Genomic DNA, 22,585 nt, shown 5'->3' with positions numbered 1-22,585 from the left:
GTGAATACTTTGGCACAATAGCCTTTTTAATTATTATTTTATATTATTTATAAACGTTAGTATACAAATGTCAATCAAATTCAGCATATAAAGGAACGGAAGAAACGAGAGTAGTGTTCAAAATTGTCAATAGATGGCGCGCTAACACAATTTATTAATTTTCATGCAAGTCGTAAGCGCCAATCGCGTATCGCAAAGTGTTCTATATTCATGACGTCATTATTTCCACGTTGGAAGTTGTAGAGAAATGTCATGTCTCTACTAAATTTTGTAAACTAAGAAAAATAAAATCAAAATATATTGTTATAAACAAGTGTCTTATACGTATTGTGAATAGTTAATAAATTTAATATTCTGGTTTTATAATAGTACCATTTTATAATGTTGACCTCAATGTGGAACCTTGAAAACCAAGATGACTCTTGTTAACGAAGATATGAACCGGATTTTAGATTATCTTACAAGAAATGATCAGGAACTAGACGGATTAAATCCTAAAATGGATGGTTTTCAACAAGACGCGTTAATGGTTAGTATATTCCTTCTATTGCCATCGTCTGAATGTATATTGATAAGATGTCACGTCAATGACTTTACTGTCTGTAGCTGCCTATAGAGATTCAGCACTATATTTATGTAGCGAGTGTTTTCAGAGGCGCCCGGTGAAGTAATAAGTGAAGTGATCGTCGACTGCGAATCTCGTCCAACAGCTTTCGTGCTTACGTTCCTACTTTTACCGTTATACATTCATTTCGTTTCGTGATCGGTTGTGTGTCGCTCGCGAACCCTAGCCTCTCATTTCTGAGTGATTAGCATTCCAATTTGAAAATTCATAATTGGAACGAGGATTTACCCTAATAAGCTTTGTAATTACGTTGCCAGTTTGTGATAGCGCCGCGCGCCGTGAACCCGTTTCGTAAACAAGTTACGTCAATACATTGCCACCTAGGCACCATGCGGTCGTCACTACCATATGCCATCTGATATCTTACCGGTATACACTAGAATCACCATATAATCCTCCATTGAACAATTAAATGTATATTTTATAGTGTTACCCAATTCCCTTCTGTGAATACAGTGACAATTCCAATATTTGGAGTGACTAAATGTTTTAAATAACATAGATGCAACTTGAAAGTGTATAAAATGGATAAAAGAGTGGATCTTTTGTCTTTACTTGAGGTAAATTATTATGCTTATTTAGTATATTATAATATATGGATAGTTGATGCAAATTCTACTGTTAGCGGAGAGTTTATCATGAAACATTATGAGTGTCTCAGATAGCACATTATTGTCCTACTTACATGTAGATTAAAATAGTTCCACATATTTATTGTATATTTAATTATAACTTGTATAATATAGAAGATATCATCTAATAAGTTGACTCATTTAACACAAGACCTAGATGTATATGAAAGTTAGTTCAGTGGATATCCTTAGGAGATATGCCCAACTAAGAGACTGGGTTTACTGGCTCATATATTTGTAAATATTTAGCTATTAGTTTTTAGTTGTGACTTCATTTATAGGACCAAAAGTCATTTGCTCATGACCTGCTCCATTCCATACACTGTGTATATGTGTATAGGTATTAAACATGATGATTAGAAATCAGGTGGTAATAAAAAACAAATATATGTTTATATTTTTATTATTAATAAATATTTTCTAATTTAGTACTAATGAAATTGCATTGCACAATTCATGTGCAAGTCATTCACACACACAACTAAACTCAAACACACTGCTGTATTGAACATAAATAATAGTTTAATACAATCGAAATCTACTTAGTATCAACTCATCTTTTTGTTAAATGTAATATTATAAAAATATATCAACAAGTTGCAGTAATAATAATATTTCAATGTGAGAATTTGTAAAGATATGCTTAAATAGCTTGACAGAATTGAATTAAATTTTGTATGTAGATACCAAATCCTAGATTAACTCAATATAATATTTTATTTTCATTAATTTGGGTAAAAGGGTGAGGTAGTCAGCTAATAACATATAAGTACTTACAACTTACCAATAAGTCAACCTATCTTGATCCGACATGAGAGATCCATATTGGAGAATACTAATTAACTCTTTAAAAGTAACTTCTAACTGGTTAGCATTAGTGATTATTATTGTAGCCATTATTGGTTAATAGTCTTATATATAACCAATAATCACATAATGTAATTTAGTGTTTACTTTCTAGAATAATTAAAAAAAAACAATTCACACTATTATCAGATTATTATTAATGCAATCAGAATAGCATTAACATAATTGTTGCAATTTTGATAAACTATGAGTTTTTATTCTATTGCTATTTTGGTATTTAAAATATTTTAATATAATATATCAGAATATGTTTGCACAATATTTATTGTTTTTAGCTCATTTCCAAATTATTACATAATGTATGTTTATTATTACATGGTTTCTAGAAATTTGTAATTAATTAACAAGTCTTTAATTATACTTTGTGCATTGTATCATAGGGTGGATGACAGGTCACTAAAACAGTAGAAAAAAAAGTAACATAAAAAATAACTTACAGATTCAACAATACCCTTTACTGTACTAAGGGATTCATAATTATGCTTATTAGAATGACTGACTTCAAAAATCTCATTCAATACTAAATAATAGTAAAAAAATGCCAGTCTCAGCTGTCACCCAGATTATACTATCATGTGCAGAATATAGTTTTGTCACTGAACTTTCATACTTATTTCATATTTCTCAAATTTTGTGCAAGTGAATAGTTATGTCTTATAAGACTTCAGCTGCCTGCTAACGAAATGCTTTCTTACTGTACTGGGTTGACTGGAAGAGATCTCTGTCAGAGATAAATCCACCCTTGCTCACAACAATTATAAATTGATTATTTTATATGTAACTTACAAGTGCAATAAAGAATATATATATATTACATACATACATTACATTAGTCTTATATATAACAAATATTTCCATATTTGTTATGTATGAGACATCGTCTATTTTATTAGGATAATTGTTAATCGAATAGGATAAAGAGAAGGCCATGTCCTTCTCTATCCCAAATATTATATGTATACCAAATTTCGAAATGATCAGTTGATCAAGTGCCAAAAGTTAACAAACAATCATATTTATAATATTAGTAAAGATTATTCATTGTAAGAACATTGTGTTGTACATATATTTTAATGATATAGAGTAAATAACCTTTGGTATACAAATATAATTTCCTCAAATTTTTTTTATTATATATATATATAACATATTATATCTCAAAATGATTTAAAATATGCCTTATTAATTACTTTTACCTGCGTCTTGGTCCGCGTGACTGACAGAAAAGTAGCAGTAGTAGTAGTATGACCGTCTCTAGAGCGCCATCTATCGCTATATCAAAATTCATCATAATCGATACAGCAGTTTAGACGTAATAAACAAACTTACCTTCGCATTTCTAAGGTTAGTTAAGGATGAGGCATATTTTATTATCAAAATAAGAGCTTAAATTTTTTATAACAATTATTGTTGTTATAGTAGTAGTTAATAGTAATATTTGTCATGTTTTGTTTAAAAATATCCTTAATGTTGGTTCACAACAGGTAACATGACATTTATTCATATGTTTAATGAATTAACTTAGTGATATTTTTTTATGAAAATTTTTAAAGTATTTTACTACTGCCACGCTAATCTAAAATTAAATTGAAGATTAAAAAAAATTTTTTTGGAAAAAATCTTGAATTATTTAAATCAAATTCCTTTATTGCAGTCTGATACATGGCCGGGATCAGACGACTTTTTGGAGAACATCTTCTCCTTGGAACAGGGGTCGTTGAACTTCCTCGAAGAGTCTATGCCAGACTTTAGCTTGTGTCCTGAGAATGTATCTGATAACCTGTCGGACAATGTGTCACAGTCTCAGCCTTCAGAAGCACTGAGCAGCTCATGTTCAGACAGTGGACTGTCCAGTGATCAGGCAGAATTGTGAGTTTTTAATTTTTTTTAGATACTTTAAATTAAATGTGATTACACATGCCTCTATACAACTGTCATAATGTTATACTAGTTTATCAACCGACTTCAAAAAAGAGGTTCTCAATTAATTTGTCTTTTTTATGTCTATTATTTCATAACTTCGTTAATTGTAAACGGATTTGGTGCATTCTTTTTTTATCTGAAAGAAATATACTTACAGATTGGTCCCATAGAAGTTTAATTTAAATATTACAAATCAAGTATTGTTTTTTTTTTTTTTTTTGTGAAATATTGTACTTTACTTAATTTTTTAAATATTTTATCGAAGGTGCTATCAATACAAGCAACAGTCTGTACATGGAAGATATATAAGAAAAACTATTATAGGAGAGCTTTATGAACGTAATAGAACCCAAAACAATGATTTTTAGAATTTTTGTCTGTTTGTATGTACATTTGTGCACGCTAATCTCAGAAACGATTTAATCGATTTGAATGCGATTTTCACTAATGCTTCTGTTTGCACCACTTAACATTTAGTGTTTGTTTTATTTTAATCGGTTAATAAATAAAAACAGTTATATCAATCTAAAGAATCACATATAAAATGCTATAAAATAGCCGATCAGTTGATTCGGTTGATTTTTTTTTTTTTTATTATATGTATTGGTTTTCGAAAATTCTGCCTACTCGTGCGAAGCCGGGTCGGATTGCTAGTCTTAATTATATATTTAAAAAGTTCATCCAGTTCGATGATGCTAAAATAGTAATATTTTGTGTAAAACTTATGTATAAAAATTTTTGTACACGTTTGGTCCAAAGACTCGACTCCTTCCTCAGATCTATTTGCAGCTCACATATATTTATACTATTATAAGTATGTACTTACAGCAAAAAATCTGAGTTCGTTACACTCTCAAGAATTTTGTTTATACCTTACTAACTTGCTAACTTATGATAGTACATACTTGAAGATATAACTGTATATGTCAATACATTTTTTATAATTATTATATCAGCCGTTGACTGTATACTCTTGCGCATAGACCATAATGGGGATTTTGCCTTTAGTTGTCACGCTTGTCAAGCAGGTTGGCAACCGCAGTTAAGCTTTGGTGATATTATAAGAGGAACTTGTTTCTCCATCTCTCGACCTTTTACGACACCCACGGGAAGAGAAGGGGTGGCCCATTCTATAGCGGGACCACACAGCATGTGTCAAACAATACATACAACAGTGTTAATGATGTTATAGCTTTCTTGGGTATTTTTCATGGCATATAATATAAGGTATCCTATTGTTTATATAAATGCGAAAGTTTATAACAATGAATGTATGTATGGATGGATGTTTCTTACTCTTTCTAAATATTTTTCTTTTTAAAAATTTCTAAATACTAAACGGATTTGAATGAAATTTGATGCACGGGTGGATTATATCCTAATTCACGTGGCTGAAACCACGGGATACAGCTAGTTTTATGTAAGAGTTAGTACTCTATAGTAGTCTATTACTACACGATATGACAGTGTCGCCGTCTCCTATCAAGAGTTATTGAGCCGCTTTCGTTATACACGAAATCCTCTGACGTGACTTATTATATGTACTACTCATAAACGAGTAATTATGTAGCGCGTATACCTGACTTAATAGGTTTTTATTAATGGAATGTTCATCACGAAATTTTGTTTCTTTTTTAATATTTTCAGAAACAAGATAACAGAAACGCTGTCTTTATACCTACAATGTGCTCGTACATTGTTCCTAGCGGTAAATTTAGGAGGGGAAAGGCGTTGCTTTGTACTTTTATTTTTAAGCGACTTAAAAATATTTTTTCTTTATTTATTATGAGACCTTTGACAATTGATTTATTATTAGACCTTTGACAATTCTCAACCGGTTTTTATTATTTTTGCATCCGATAGATCAAAATTGTATATATCCTTTATTAGTTTTATCATAATTAAATATACTACTGTTTTTGTTTTGATCCTGCTTGTAGAAAATATTTCGTTATTAATTAAAATATTACAAGTAATACTAGTAATAAAAAGAGAATGGTGATATTACCGGTCAGTAATTCAGTATTAATTTGGTTTATTTATTAATCTTTAATACATCTAGGTAGTGTAAACGGCTAACTAAACACCATATAACGTTGTTGTTTTCACAGAGCAAAATACGAGTGTATTGGGAATCATCCTGCTTTCTAGGACTATTGTCAAAAGTAGGCACATCGTTGAGGATTTGGTTGCAAAAATATGAGAGTTACTAGGCTAGTCAGTTTAGATGTTTACTTTAACAACAACGAATTCTGTTATACATTACTTGACGCCTTTGTTACCCTTATATATATATTTTTGATGTATCTTGACTGTTTTAATTTACTCTGGTAATATTTCAGTTTCTGTCTCCATTGATTTAATAACTGTAATAGTTGTATTAATGATGAAATCATTGGTTACCCTAGATACGTCAACGCCATAGGTCAATGTAACTGGTTCCTATCCGTGACTCACATTTATATGATGCAATTGTCATGCATCTTAAGTATCTTAGTCGATGTATAAATTTGACGATATGATTGCGTTACTTAATATTCTAGTCCGCAATACGTAACTCATTGTAGTATAACCGTGTAAGAAATATTTGAACATTGAAAAATTTGAACTTTGGAAAACTTTGCAATGGTTCTTAAAATGTAATGTAGGATCTTAAACAGTTTTTAAGGAGTCGCGAATTAATAATAACTACACACAAATACCAATTACGTAGTTCTCAAAATAGGATGCCCTGTATTATAGAGATACCAGACAGCAAACATTTGGGGTCCATCCCGGAACAACCAGATGCTAGGCAATTGAGAAAAGTTCGTTTCCTGAATTGATTTGACCAAAAATTGAACCTGAAAATATCTTTTAACATGACAGACATACTACTTATTCATTGCAATGGAATTTGCTATCTCCGGAGATAATAAAGAATTTACAATCGTGCTACCTGTAACGTTTAAAAAGACTGATCAATTGATAATAAACACCCTGTATCTGAAGACAAGTGGCAAACAAATCTATCGATAGAATCGTTATCGTTACCAAGCAGCAATAACAATTATCTACATATTTCGACGGGCTCGGGTCCATGAGTTTATCTTGTGATATGGCGTATCCCCACATCCTGTTCTTTCTCAAGCATGCACTGAAAAAATATAAATATAAAGGAAATTATATTAACTTACTACGTTTTTTAAATACACTATCAGTACTTAATGCGATGAAAAATTTTTGCAGGTAAATAGTACCTACATACCTGTTTCCTTATTGTCAATGTTTTAACGTGGATTACACCTTGTGGTGACGACAGGGCTATTACATTTGCCGTTTTCAACAATTGTTTCTTCTTCATCCAGAAGTCGAAATAGTAAAGAAAAAGTTAGAACTTTCCAGAAACTGTAAATTATAGGTAGTGTAGATTCAGTTTAATTACAGAATTTTGGCCTTCAGATACGACAAAGCCTATTGTATCGGAATTTATCAATATAATACAAGGTCTTTTTATAAACACTTGTATAATTAATTGCATAAAGTCCAATTTTAAACGCTTCGTTTATTGTATAGTGAGATTTTTATATTTTTCCACAATTTTACTCGAAACTTGTGCACTAAAAGACTGTTAAAATTGAGTCCAGTTACGTATACGTATATAATAATATATAAATTATGTAACTGGGTAAAATTTTGTTCTTCAATAATGACCTATTTCAATGTTGATCAAATCAGTGAGTATAGAACGACAACCATGGAAGTAAACCGTTTGATTAAAAAATAATCATTATAATCAGTTATAAATTCTTGAAAACATCATCGTCATCATATCAGCCGTTCATTGCTGAATACATGTCTCCCCCTTGTGGCGTTTGTAAAAAATAAATTAATTTTGAGCATAGTTCTATTTTATTACTGTGGGCTGGAAATTTGCATAGTGATATATATAAAAAAGTAAAATATAGTTGTTTTTATTTGGTAATATAACCGGCCGTCCGCGTGATGCGAGCGTTCATTGCACTGCATTACAAAATTTGCTATTAAAAATTCTCGTATATAGTTTCTTAGTAACGTGATTCGTAAGTAGACCTCGAAAGAAATGTAAATAAATCATTTATTTTTAAATAGCTCACTTGGCTATCTCGACACATTTTGTACTTAATGATAATTACTATTATAATAATGACTATATCTACGACATTGATCTTATCACAGAAATAAACAGGTTCTTGCAATCATTCTTATCATTTATCACGAAGTATGGATACTGTTTAATGTCGTAAGATAAGTACTTCACTTTTAAATGAGGAATAATATTACCTATTTTCTATATATTATTAGTATTTCTATGTTTGTTGCCGTATAACTCCGTTAGTTGTAAACCGATTTGGATCTGTAAGGATATATACTTACAGATTGATTTCATAGAAATTTTCTCATAATCGGTTAAATAGTTTTATTTTTAAATGAGAATAACTGGTTTTGCCACAATTGAACTCTTTTTTTTTTATCAATCAGAATCTTAAGACAATCTTAATTAATTAATGGATAAAAACAGTAATTTTGGTGGGATACCAACAGGGGATGATAGGTAAGGATGAAGTCGAGTCAATCGGGCCAAGGTGACGATTTCTCTATATTATGTTATATTCAAATAAAATGTTCTATGAAATGTTCTCTTATATAGGTTCTTTAAAACCTGAGCTCGCCTAGTTTAAGGACTTGTGCAATATATCTATCGCTTACGCTAATATCGATGTTTGTAGCGATTTCGAGCAACAATTGTCGCCGTTTCTCATTCAAAACTCGTGTGATGAAGACATCAGCACCACAGCGGGCCTGGAGCCCACTAGTCCGGGCAACGCTCAAGATGTGGTCATCCAAGACACATGTGATACCTCAAACAGTTCTAGCGAGGTCGTCGAAGAGTCATTCGACATGTTGGACTTCGAACAGAATGTCGTACCTGGATTCATTAACAGCAATAGTAATAATAATAATACATTCCAAAACCCTGGTGAGTTCAATGAATTTATTTAATAATTGTATTTAAAATTACAATTTCAGATTGATCATTTGGTTTTCATACGACTCGGTTTGTTCCAGCTTCTGGCCAACTGACCTGCATTCATCCTTACCTATCAATTCTCACTGGTGCCCCGCCAGCGTATACCGATAGCGCAGGCGGGGTTACTATTCCATTTTCATCCATTAAAAAACCAAGTTGGGTGGCCCGTAAATATTTAAGCAGTTTTATAATTTCCTTTCAACTTTATCCTCAATTGATATGCACTTAAACGATGATAAAGGTATTCTTACACGTTCTGGGTATTGACCCGTTACCAGATATTGTTGATACAATAACAAATATGTAGTGGTTAATTACAGAAGTTCTTATCTAATTGACACTAAAGGTCTTCATTCGTTAATAGGTTCTGTCATTATAGATATACTAAAATATTTCTTTTACTTATTTAATTATTTATATTATATATTAAATAATCATTAAATTAATAAAATAATTTTTAAAATATATGAATGTGTCTAGATGAGGTATTTTATTTATATCTAATTTATTTATCTTATAGTCGCAACCCGTTATCTATTATTCTTTTTACTACTTCCAAAACTCGGTATAGTAGCGAGTGACCTTCGCCGAGAGATTTGACTTGGAAGTGAATCATTATATCTCTCACTTGAATACATAATATGGACAAATATACGTGGTTTGGAAAATTTGTTATTCATATAATATTCATGGGTTGGAATGTTTTAGATATAAACGAGCATACATTTGTTATACGTTTTACATAACACATAAACAAGTATATAGGTACTAGTTAAATACAATTGATACAGAAAAATGGTATGTCGTGACGACATATTTAATCTGTCTGACCCAAAATGGCTGATGATGTTAAATCACAAACATTTTACATTTTTGCAAAATTCAGATATTATATAAAATACCTAAATGAATAGCTTTCAAGGTACATTCAATAGAAATTAATGGAAAGTTGACCAAAGTTTTTTGTTTTCAAAGAAACGCTCACTAAATGAGATTACTACGAGTGTGTAATCGAAATATTAAATCAATTGATCGATTTTTTATTTATACTACTATTAGATATCAATAGACAATCTTAGTAGTAATAGTTCAGACAATTATTTGTTTGATTGCGTTGTCATTATATTCTATTAAAACAAACTGTATATATTAAATTTATTATTAAAATAAATATGATTTAAACTGTAGTCAATCATGGTCATTAAGTTAATATATTATAGTAAATTAATATTAATATCATAGGTACTTACAGTAAATTGCATTCTTTGATTTAAAAGTACGTATATATTTACTTAAGAATTAGGTATACCAAACTTTGATTGTTGCATGAAGAAATTTCGAAATTAGCTCTTAGACGATAAGTGATTGAATCGAAAATTGTATAGCGAATTATTTTTAGGTAAAACGGAAAGAAAGCGTCGGCTCTCACAACCACAAGTGGTTGTACAACCGAAAGTACAGAGACCTTCGATTAAGGTGTCTGCCTCACCAGCGAAGCCCCAGCTGGTCGTGAAGGCACAACCCCAGAAGCCTCTGAAGGTTGCCAACATTCAGGTCCTAAATCAGCAAACGAAGGTGTACTCTAAACCTGTGGAAACGGTCGCCCCGCAACGCAGAGTCATACGTGTGGCTCCAATGGCGGGTAACCCTAGATCCATCCTCCTTCCCGTCACAATTAAAGACATGAAAGACCTAAAATCCATTAAAATAATCAACGCTGCAGATCTAAAGAACGCCTCGAATTTAAAGCTGGCGGCTGCCAACTTATTATCGCAAAGCAAGCTGCAAGATGTCAAAGTGGAGTCTCGCAGTGAATACCAGTACAGGCACAACAGCAGCCATTGTGGTGGGTACCGTTTCACTTTTCAGCCGAGCCGTCTAGATTCAATCTGTTCAATCTATTTTATTGGAGACAATTGTTTGAATTTAGAAGCGTCGACGCTTTGTTACATAGACACGGTCGATGTACTCGTAAATTGGTGTTTTTAGGTTGTCATTAGACTGATGAAAGTCTATTTATTATCTATTAACTGTACATGGAATAAACCAACGATATTTATTTCTATCAAGTTTTATATGAATTTAGTATAACGTTAATAATTTCATATGAATTTCTAAAAATGAGTCAGTTACTATTTTCATGTTTTTAACAACCATTTTTACCAGAGGGGGACTTTGTACAAAAGTCAATTGCTTTGCACCTCTGTCCCATTCGTGTACCGTGAAGCAGTTGTGTTTGCATGGCTGTGTTTCGGTTTGAAGGGTGGGATATGGCGTGAATTTACAGGGTACAGAGGAATAACACCTGAGTTCTCAGGAATGGCAACGCATGGGGGGTATCATGGGCGAAACAGTACACTCTGTTATGTCCATGGTACTGCTCATGTCTATAGACGACGTTTACCACTTTCCATCAGGTGGGCCGTCAGCTTGTTTGCCATTCTAAGTTGTATAAAAATGCCATATATATATTTACACACACACACATATTTATATATATATATATATATATATATATATATATATATATATATATATATATATATATATATATATATATATATATATATATATATATATATATATATATATATATATATATATATATAAAGTTACCCATATTCTCAGAATATAACCTATCCATGTATCAAATTTTATTCAAATCCGTTCAGTAGTTTTTGCGTGAAAGACCAACGAACATCCATTCGTTCTCACAAAGATTCACATTTATAATATTAAGTAAAATTTATATATAATATAATCATTTAATAATAAACCTTACGGTACAAAAAATATATTCTACTGAAAATAGTCATTTTTATTAAGCAAACTAAATAGGACAAGAATGAGAGTTGACTTTAGTACAACTCTAACTGCGTTATTTCAGAGGAAAAATCTATACGACCAAATGAAAATGTAATCGCGGAAAAGATTTCATCAGATTTAATAATTTAATCAGCGCTCGATGCAATCAGCTTTGAGCCTTACGAATAGAAAAAGGAAAAAAAAAAACCACAATCGAGATCTAATTTACATTAATGATTTTAAAAGAAGTGCTTCATTAGATATTTCTATTTTTAAATACATATAAAGTGGTTATATCACATTCGTTTTCCGGACTTTTCTTAACTGGTCTACTCGCTCTGTCACACGTAACAATATAGATGAACCATTTGGATGTATTTGTATCTAAAACTAGACAATCCGGTTATCAAACTTGGGCAGTTATAACCATTTATGACATAGTTGTAATATTTCACGAAAGTTGTAACAAAATATTGTTATTATCTACCACGTCTTATCATCATGGCAACATGATAAAAAAATATTTTAACTTTTAAATATTTTAATTCTTTTAAATACGCAAAAAACGTAAATCTATCTATGTGTACAAATAAAAAACTTTTCTAGGAATGGAAAAGTCGAAAAAAACTTTAGGTCAGCAATGGGACTTTAAATATTTGTTATGACTGACCTTATAATTGGTTATTTCATTATATTTATTATATTTAATTCCGCTACTTTTATGCCCTCAATCTCGGTACCAAAACTGCGAATAATTTTTTGCAATTTAGGTGCCAAATGGTTAACACTAGGATCTGAGCAGCAATCTAATAATCTTACTGAAAATGCCTCGTTTAGAGAGGTAACACGTGGCACAAAACGTGCGTGAAGTAAATGGCGGTCGGCGATTGAGAGCTAATATGGAAGGTTGTAGACCTTCGGGTAATAATAATGGTGGTCAATTTTCAAGTGTTGTCACACACATACTAATGATACCGGAATTAAACAAAGTTATTCTAATTAAATAACCAGTAATATGTACTTCCGCAAGATAACACCAATTTCAATAAAATATTGACGTTATAACAATTAATGATTTCCATCGAATAACTAGATCAGTTACTTCATCAGGCTTATCTCAGTTTTGCTGGTACATGATAAGAGCACGATAAGATACATACAGCATACGAAACACATTTGGATCTTTTCCATCGCATTCTCACTACTCGAATTGTGAAAAACAATGATATGAATAAATTACTTTATCCTACTGATAAATGTGAAAGTTTGGGAGATGTTGGATATTTATTTATTAATAAATTGCATTTATTACATAAATGCGGCCTAAAATTTCGTAGATTAACACGTGTATTTAGTATTTTTAAACGGTTTTTATCATTGGCAAAACTATAAATTACAACTAGGTCTCCTAAATTTTGTTAATGTAGTAAAATTTTAAGTATCTATCTATAACAATTACTTGAATAAGAAATGTGCATAGTGTTAATCGATTATGCACGGGCTTTTAACGACCATGTAGTTTTAGACATAGTACATTTAAAATAAATACACATAATGTTAACAGAGATTTAAAAGAGTAACTGTTTAGTTTCTTGCGGGCTCTTCTCAACAAATAACGACTTTCCGAACTCTGCATTGATAAAAAATGACGATTTTTAAAGTGCTTGTAAACAAGTCCACCTCTTTGAAGAAACATTTTAATTTAATTTTTTTTATATCCATAATTATTATATCTATTGCAATGCTAACTCTGATTTTGTTTCCAGATGACTCTGGAAGCGAACGCAGTGATGATGATGAACCAGAACAGACCCAAATCAACGACGGCAGGAACGGTTATCCCCGTCTCGTTTTAACAGCTGAAGAGAGACGTTTGTTAGCAAAGGAAGGCATCACCTTGCCAAGCAGCTACCCGTTGACGAAACACGAAGAAAGGGAACTGAAAAGGATCCGACGCAAGATCAGAAATAAGATTTCCGCCCAGGACTCGAGGAAACGCAAGAAGGAGTATGTTGACGGGCTTGAGGATAGGTAAGGATATCTATTGTCGCTTAGTTCTTTTTTGAGTTAGGCAGAGAGAATCGAGTTGTACCATATTATGCTGAATTGAATGTGAAATCATACACAGCCATTTATGCAAGTGTTAGAATAGTGAAACTGGCCTTAATTTTCTAAAAAAAAAAAAAGCATGGGACGAAGAACGAATAGTTCTGCTAGCGCTGTTAGTATTGAATTTTTTTTTTTATTTTCTATTGTACTTATAGCGAATAATTAATATTCAAATTTTAGTGAAAGTTATGAAAAACACCATCCAAAAATTTATTTGTCAATCTGATATTATGAGATATGGGACAGTTTGCCCATCTTATAAGTTATTTTAATTAAGACTTTCGTCCTCTAAGACTAAACCAAATTACCGTTTCCAATAATATAAAAACCAATAAAAGCAAAAAATACACTTCCACGTCAAAACAGCCACGTTATGCCACGCGTAGTATGTGCATATTTCACAACAAATCCGGGGAATTGTGTTCATCATCGATGCTCAAATAGAAAAGGTATTCATGAGTCACCCGCGGCGTGGATCCCCGGCCACGTAGCATTACGTCATACCGGTACATAAATTATCCTTATCTAACTGTAAATAAATAAGAAAACAATTTTATCCAATAAGCATACAATACTTTCACTTCTATTTTTAAATATCGAATCGAGCAAAATTTTTTTTCTTAACACTTTAAAAAAGGAAGAGACATATTTTTATCTTTTTATGCTTATTACCTCATTACTCCATCATTTATACACTTATTTGGAAAATTATTTTTTTTGTCTAAAAGGATATACTTTCACATTGGTCCATAGATTTTTTTAATAGTAGTTTAGTTTTTAAATCAAAATAACTGGTTTTGTCACCATTGACGTCTTGATTTTTTTTCTGGAACAAAATCTTAAATTCTTAGACTCGAGTTTGGCCGGTAAAGGAATTTTAATGAAATTTATTATACGCATTATATATTTTATATAATATATTTCAGTATAAACTAACGAATAATTTACCCGATCATAAGACAGTCTATTAGATGTGAAAGTAGTATAAATAAAAAATGATTAATTGATTATATTTTTCAATTTATTACTTATTTCATTTAGAGAATGTTTCTGTAATAATTTAATAAAAATTGGCTACCATTTTATTAAGTTTTATTGAAGCAAATTATACTAAATCACGCGGGGAGATCTGTGGGACACATCTAATATACTATGAACATTAATTGTATTGATGATCTGGTTGCAATGGGGACGCGTTTACTTTAAGCAATAGCGTCATTACTTAAAATAAATGTTGACCAAGTAATTGGATGATTTTCTACTACTTGTTATAATGTAGCTTTTATTGCCTATTGTTTTTATATAAATTATTATTAAAATCAACTATCAAAAGTACTTTTAACTAGTTAAGAGTCCTGTCTATGATGTATAAACTAAAATAATAGTATAAACAAATACATTTCAAAAGAAAAAAATAAATATAAAAAAAATTATTCAGGGCCATTTATGTAGAGCTAACCCCATTTATAGGTGATAGTTACTACTTTCCATCAGATTGGCCGTCAGCTTGTTTGCCATTCTAAGAAAAATTATCTATAAGTTATAATGGAATAAAGAAACATGGGTATATACATGAACTTAATATTTTTTAATAATTCGAATATCTATTAATCTTATTAAAATTTAATATGTATGTATGAGAGGATATTGCGGAAGTACAAGAGAATTTGTCTTCATATAATGTATACGATGTTGCTCTCCTGTTATATCTACATTATGTGCAATGGTAAATTATAAATGCAGACATTGACAAGGAAAACTGCAATATTATATAAATAATTCACCTTGTTCGCTTCGGTGTAGTGTGAGCGATTTATTAGTGTAGGTATTTAAAGTGAGTAGTCAGTACATTCAAATATAATGTTAGTTGAAATTGAGGCATTAACATCTTTTTTATGTAAGTTTTTGTCCAGCGGAATTGAACGTTTGTCCGAAAGGAATTTGGATCGAAAAAGACAAAAAAATTTTTGCCTACTATACTATTATATATATAAATATATAATATTAGTAGGATTAATATCACAATAATACGAGTTTGTAAAAAAAATTCTTTATGTATGTACTCGTATGTTTGTTACTCAGACACGCTTAAACGGCTAAACGAATTTAAATGAAATTTAGAACTCAGGCAGGTCATGTCCTACGTTAACACATAAAATACTTTATATACCTGCTGATACACACGGACAAAGCTGCGGGAATCAGCTAGTATGCCATAAAGCAACGCATCCATCCGTCAAGTTAATACGAAAGGTTTAAAACTTTTTTAATCATTTTTAAACCTGTTTTACTAGTAAAACTTTCCCTTAAAAGGACGATTATTATTTTAATTTCCACTTGTATATTCGAGGTAACAAAATGGCAAGGCTCCTTATCAAGTTAACATGTTGAATCATTGTCACAGGGTCAAACAGTGCACAGCGGAAAACCAGACGCTAATAAGGAGGATAAAAATACTGCAATCGCAGAATCAGTCGCTGACGGCGCAACTCAAGCGGTTACAGGTAAGTCAGAATACAGATGAGACTAAGACTCTAAATACTTATTGTATATTGAACCTTATTGCTTTAAAATAAGGTCTACAATTCAACGTATAAGAGTTACACGGGTCACAAAATATAATATTGTAATCATACTTCTCAATACTAGGTAGCAACTGAAAAGTTTTCACTTAATAATAACTTTTACTGAGAAATCCTTTAAACACTTCACTTCCACTTACCGTTTTGTGTTTTCAAACGTAATTAGTTAAAAGTTCGTTGGCTTCATTAAATATAATATTTATTTTTTCTCCTTTTAAAGTTCCGTGTATTTTGTAATAATAGGATGCTTAGTGCTTAGTTAGATTTTATTTATTTATTTCGAATTAGGCATACCAACAGTATACATATTATACATAAATGAAATAACATTTTTTGTGTAGCATGCTGATATGCATACCTATAGCAGGCGTACACAACATTGACTACAGATTACATGCATATAAATGTCATAATATAATTAATATATTAAATTAAATTTATAATTACATATTATGTTATACGTTTTAAAGTTTGTGTCAATATAGTTATTGTAACTTTAAGATTATATTTCTTTAGAGATTTGTAGTAATAGGTTAACTGGGAGAGAATGCTATATAGCATTAAATTCGTCTTTTGTACTAAAATTTTTTTATAATGTGGTTCATAAAAAATAAAAGATATATACGGGTATAGATTGTAATAAAAGAACCCCTTTAATCATAAAAAGTCAACTTATTTAGCTATTGAACTGTTTTGTCTCTTTTACACTAATTTTGCATTTTAAAAGTAATAAAACAGTAATAGTTAAAGTAAATTTGTATGTGTTAAGTTTTATAAATAAGGGGGAAAATGTAGCTCAAAAAAAGCGTTTCGTTTGTGACAAATTTATACGAGATTGTTTTGTGATGATAATGAAAGTGAGTTTGTTTGTTTGTTACGTCGTTATACCGCCTTAACGGCTTAACCAATCAATATGAATTTGGTATATACGTAGTACGTGTGCGATGGAGAAGGATATAGACTTACTTTACATCACGAATAAAAGCTAGTTAAAGCACGAACACGAATATAGTTAGCAAATTGAGAACTTTCATTTTGACGTCTCGCTTTAAATTAGTTTCACTTCGCTGTGCCTCAATTCGTAAAAATTCATTTTGTCAGTCATATTTTTTACAGCATCATGATTCAGTAAAATGTATATTCGTAAATTGTAATAAAAATTTATGGTCACGTAAACGCGTTTCGTTTTATTATCGACAGGGAAAAAATCTAATTTATCTTATACAATATCTATGGAAGTAGGTATTTAGGTCGATAGTACATTATTAATTTGTTTTAAAGTTTTCAATGTTTTAGGATACGTTACACTCTGTTAGTTAATTTCATTAAAATCGGTGCAAATTGCGCAAACGACGGACATTTTGTTTTCGAAGACAATCTCTTTCTTTGTAAGCCTTATTTATGACGTGTGCGTCATAGGATGCAAGTTTACTTTTTTGTTACTAATTGTCACGACATGAAAAGGACGAAGTAAAGAGAATTTTTGTACGTCGACAAAATTGTTACATCGAAACCTCTTTATAAAACTTTTAAATTTATAAAATTGGTAAGATATGAAAATTCCGATATCGCAGCAAACTTTGTATATGTTTATAAGATATAATTATATCAAACAACGCTCCAAATTATGTGACGTTAATGTAATAACAAAATATTGTTTCGAAAATTTAAAAGTATCTCCTCGACACGACCTAAAGTTATCATTTTAGAGAATGTTATCGAATATTTTGCAAATATAGCGTGCGCATATTATAATTTATCTAAACTGCTGAGATTTTAAACTTATCTCACGTTTATCACGTACGTAAGAACTTATTTTTAAATCGATTTCAAAATAAGGTATTTTATATCCGCACGTAGTGATAGATATTTTAAATAATCAAAATTAATAGATAATTCTTAATGTCCAAATAAACAATTCCTGTACATCTGTAGTCATCTACCGATCATACGAGGTTTGTCCGGAAAGTACGTATAAAAGTTTTTTAAAAATTTTATTTTACAATTATTCAGGTAAATCAATTTTATCCCCTTCAAAGTACTCCCCCTGTGACATAATGCACTTGTGCCAACGCCGTTTCCACTGTGAGAAGGCTCCTTGAAAGTCCTCTGGTTGTAGGTTTCTCAGCTGCCCCGTCGTAGCTTTTTTTATCTCATTTATGTCCCCCAAATGCCGCCCCCGAAGTACCAATTTGGTTTTTGGGAACAAGAAGAAGTCACACGGGGCCAAATCCGGCGAATAGGGGGGTGTTCGGTCACCGTAATGGAATTTTTACTCAAAAACTCACGGACAACAAGAGAGGTGTGGGCAGGGGCATTGTCGTGGTGAAGAATCCAACGCCCCTCTCGCGCCAATTCTGGACGAACTCGTGCCACACGAGCTTTGAGGCGTCTGAGCACATCGACGTAGAATTTTCCATCAACTGTCTGGCCTGGAGGGACGAATTCTTGATGGACAATCCCCCGAACATCGAAAAAAACAATCAACATTGTCTTGACATTTGAGCGGGATTTTCTTGATTTTTTTGTTCGTGGTTCCCCGGATGTCTTATCGAATTAGATCGGCAAAAATTTCACGGCCATTCTTGCCGAGTTTCGAGAGAAACTTGATTACGACGCGCTGCTCTTCAACGGAAGCGGGCTCCATGCCGACGGGGTTTCGTTAAGAGGTAACTTCACAGATGGCGTGACAAGCCAGTTCGCACCGCACGGCGGTCAGACCAGAACTGAAGCATTGTTAGGGACATAAGGAAGGGGTCCTGCGCTTACCTGGCCTCCCCACTCCTCTTTCTCGCATTCCAGAACACTTTTATACGAACTTTCCGGACAGACCTCGTACATGTTCTCATTTCAAAAGTAGATGTTGCTATATCCAGTAGTATTTGGATTTTTTTTTGTTACTTAGAATGACAAACAAGCTGACAGCCCACCTGATGGAAAGTGGTAACCATCGCCTATAAACATGAGCTAGTACCATGGACATAACATAGTAGAGTAGTAACTGTTTCGCCCATGATAGTATTTATATATTATGTTTTTCTACCTCTAGAATGTGTTAACGGGCGTGACTGGAAATTCAAGCGGCAAGTCCGCGCAGCCGGCGACGTGTCTGCTGGTGTTACTGCTGTCGGTGGCCCTGGTGGCATTGCCGTCTATGCGAGATGAGATCCGTCCCAGAAGCACGGAGCAGGTGGCCACGTCGCCTGCCATCACACGGGCACTGCTCTCGGCTACCAACAGTAAGTAATCAACTAGCTGTATCCCGCGGTTTTGTCTGTGTATCAATATGTAAAGTATCCTATGTGTTAGGATGTAACCACTTTACCAAACAGACCTTGTACAAAGGATGTCTGCTTGACTTTTGCCCCACTCATGTTTTTACTTTGAAGCTGCAGTGTTGCAGTTGCACAGCTGTATTTCGGTTAGAAGGGTGGGATATGACAGTGAATTTACAAGGCATAATTGATAAACATTATAAATGACACCAATTTTCTTAGTCAACTCGGGAAAAATAATACTTATCTAGACTATGGCTCCTAAGTGAAGAGAGCTGACTGTTTAACGGATCGGCTGACGGCCCACCTGATGGAAAGTGGTAACCGTCGCCTATAGACATGAGCAGTGCCATGGACATAACAGAGTATACTGTTTCGCCCATGATATCCCCCATGCGTTGCCATTCCTGAGGACTCAGGTGTTATTCCTCTATACCCAGTAAATTCACGCCAACATATTTATATAATATAACATATATGGTTTCGATTTCAAACTAAAATATTGCCACAGTCCATTGATTTGTACTACGTCAGATTAAAAAATGAATAGACATTGTTACCATTTCATGCAATTATACAGCTATTGCCCCACAGTTTGATGAGCTTGGCTAACAATCAACTTTCTCTTACGTAATATTATCAAGTTTTTGATCATAAAAAAAGATTACGTAATGCCAAGCTGAAATGTCGTAATTCTTTTTAGTTATATTGTTTTTTCAGTTTAGTTATATAAGTATTTATTGCAAATATACTTCGAATTTAAAACGTTTTGTTACTAAAACCAGAATTCCAAAATCTAAATCAGCATTATCATCTTACCCTTATTTATATTATTTTTTGTGGTCGGAGTGTTTTTCTCATTCATTCTTCTGTATCAGCAGTCCTTTCCGCATTCGCTTTTGGGTTACGTCCTAGCCCTATCGTAGTCTCTTTTTTAACCTATCCATATGAGTTCCATAATATAACAAAATATTATTACACCACATTTACATCGGACCTATTCAATGGATCTACACAAAGGGCTCTACTCTCGTGATTTTATTATGCCTGTGACTCATACTTTAGACAACTATGAGTATTTTTTTAGTCCTTTTGTCCAAACAATATAACCATTTTTATCTTTTGTCATTTTTTTTACTAAAAGTGGCATGCCACACATTTTCTTACCTTGGATTCTTTGCTCAATAGTCACTTGCGACCTGGCCCTTTTTTTTTAATAAAATTCAGTTTATTTTACTCACTGATAATGTAGCTTATTGTATGTTTTTTTTTTTAATTAATTAAATTTATCCATTACAAACATATAAAAAAATCTTTTCTTATAATATTAGTTTAGATGTTTGTATATGTCATTGTGCTTTTAGTTCGGTAAACCATTGAAAATATATTATATTATTATTATATTAATGAGATACATGTTTACAGAATTAACGCTCGATGAGACGGTCATCGACGACGGTGAATTCAACATGGAGGAACTAATCACGTTCAACCGGCCACACTCGGATCACGATTACCAAGTTGTCAAGAATTTGGATACCCTTAAGGTACTACCGGCAGGGTACGTCGATCTGCCCATTGATGAGGACTGGCCACCGAACTTAAAGAAACGCATGAAAAAGCTCGAATTTGACTATGATAATGGAAAAGATTACTTGCCACCGATTGTTAGAGAGGAGAACTACGAGAACCTATACAAAACAAATTCAAAGATGCATACCGACGACGACAACATTTATAACATTGAAGACAATGGATTTCTGACGAACACCTTCATCTCGACAGGAAGGAAACTTGGGGAGCTTCTAGACGTATTCCCTCCGATTCCTGTCAAAAGCGAGGACATTGTCGTCGAGGAGATCTCAGATTACGACACCAGAAATATAACTGAAGTCAAGAGCTTTGTCGTCAACAACACGTCGAATGAGTTTTAAATCACCGCTACACAAAGATTCTATATATTTATATCTTTATTTTATTATTATTTTTTTACCATATAGATGACTATTTTATTATTATTTGATGACAATTTTTATATTATTACGAAATTATTCCAGCATTTTAATTTGTATAAAATGTTGATGGTATAATTGTCAGTACATAGAAAAGTGTACTATTGGCACCCTTTTTTTCTATGCAATATGTAAGATTTTATAATTATGTACTTTTGTGTTATGTTAGTGAGATAGATGATGAATGCTTTATATACGTATTTAAGTCAGACTTATTTCAAGGAGAGTTATGAATATTAAATAAATTGTCGGAAGTTGTACGCATGTTGTTAAGTATTTATTTGAGACATCAAAATTAATATAATAAATCAGAGATATGTTTATTTTGCAAATGCTTTGTTATGATAGTTTAGGTTAAGATCGTTTTAAGTTTCGCATTACTATTTTCGGTGCAATTATTGTGTAAGTGCTGATATATTCACTGTTAAGTTAATTAAGTAATATGATTAAAGATTTCAAATTAGTTCCACGTCCTTAAAAATTACTTAGGATTTCCAGTTGTCGTAGGAATGGAACAATTGAATTCTGATACAGACGTTAGTACCAATACACTCTGAAAGTAAACATTCGTTTTTTAATTATTCCCTTAGCCTATTCAACTTATCCTTTCCGCCTAAATCGTATTTAGAACTATTATTATTTACTTTTTACGTATAGTTGTGTAGATGACTTCATAATTAAAACAAGTAAATTCCATGCCTACTA

The 22,585-nt window shown here is 32.0% G+C and overlaps 1 protein-coding gene across 2 annotated transcripts; it reads left to right on the top strand.

The window, feature by feature from the left end:
• The first annotated feature begins 216 nt into the window (after positions 1-216).
• Positions 217-22,444, top strand: LOC113510880 (uncharacterized). 2 transcript variants are annotated; one of them, XM_026894431.3, is made up of 8 exons: positions 217-529; positions 3,779-3,993; positions 8,796-9,046; positions 10,497-10,943; positions 13,669-13,933; positions 16,416-16,515; positions 19,643-19,832; positions 21,294-22,444. In XM_026894431.3, exons 1-8 carry the CDS (start codon positions 416-418, stop codon positions 21,800-21,802), a joined length of 2,091 nt encoding a protein of 696 aa, XP_026750232.2. In that variant the 5' UTR covers positions 217-415; the 3' UTR covers positions 21,803-22,444. The 2 variants fall into 2 exon arrangements, with proteins under 2 accessions (XP_026750232.2, XP_026750233.2); XM_026894432.3 differs by lacking the exon at positions 217-529 and adding an exon at positions 687-1,185.
• The last annotated feature ends 141 nt before the right edge of the window (positions 22,445-22,585 follow it).

This window comes from Galleria mellonella, unplaced genomic scaffold (genome assembly GCF_026898425.1).
Source record: "Galleria mellonella isolate WM207_F2 unplaced genomic scaffold, CSIRO_AGI_GalMel_v1 utg32, whole genome shotgun sequence".
NCBI lineage: Eukaryota > Metazoa > Arthropoda > Insecta > Lepidoptera > Pyralidae > Galleria > Galleria mellonella.
The sequence above is the reverse complement of the archived record's forward strand: the minus strand, read 5'-3'. Positions and strand labels throughout refer to the sequence as shown.

Excerpts from the sequence above, each read along its gene's own strand:
- LOC113510880 (XM_026894431.3), top strand. The coding sequence starts at position 416 with ATGACTCTTGTTAACGAAGATATGAACCGGATTTTAGATTATCTTACA. Across the intron at positions 3,994-8,795 it reads TCCAGTGATCAGGCAGAATT|CGATTTCGAGCAACAATTGT; the intron begins GTGAGTTTTTAA and ends CGATGTTTGTAG. Across the intron at positions 10,944-13,668 it reads GCACAACAGCAGCCATTGTG|ATGACTCTGGAAGCGAACGC; the intron begins GTGGGTACCGTT and ends TTTTGTTTCCAG.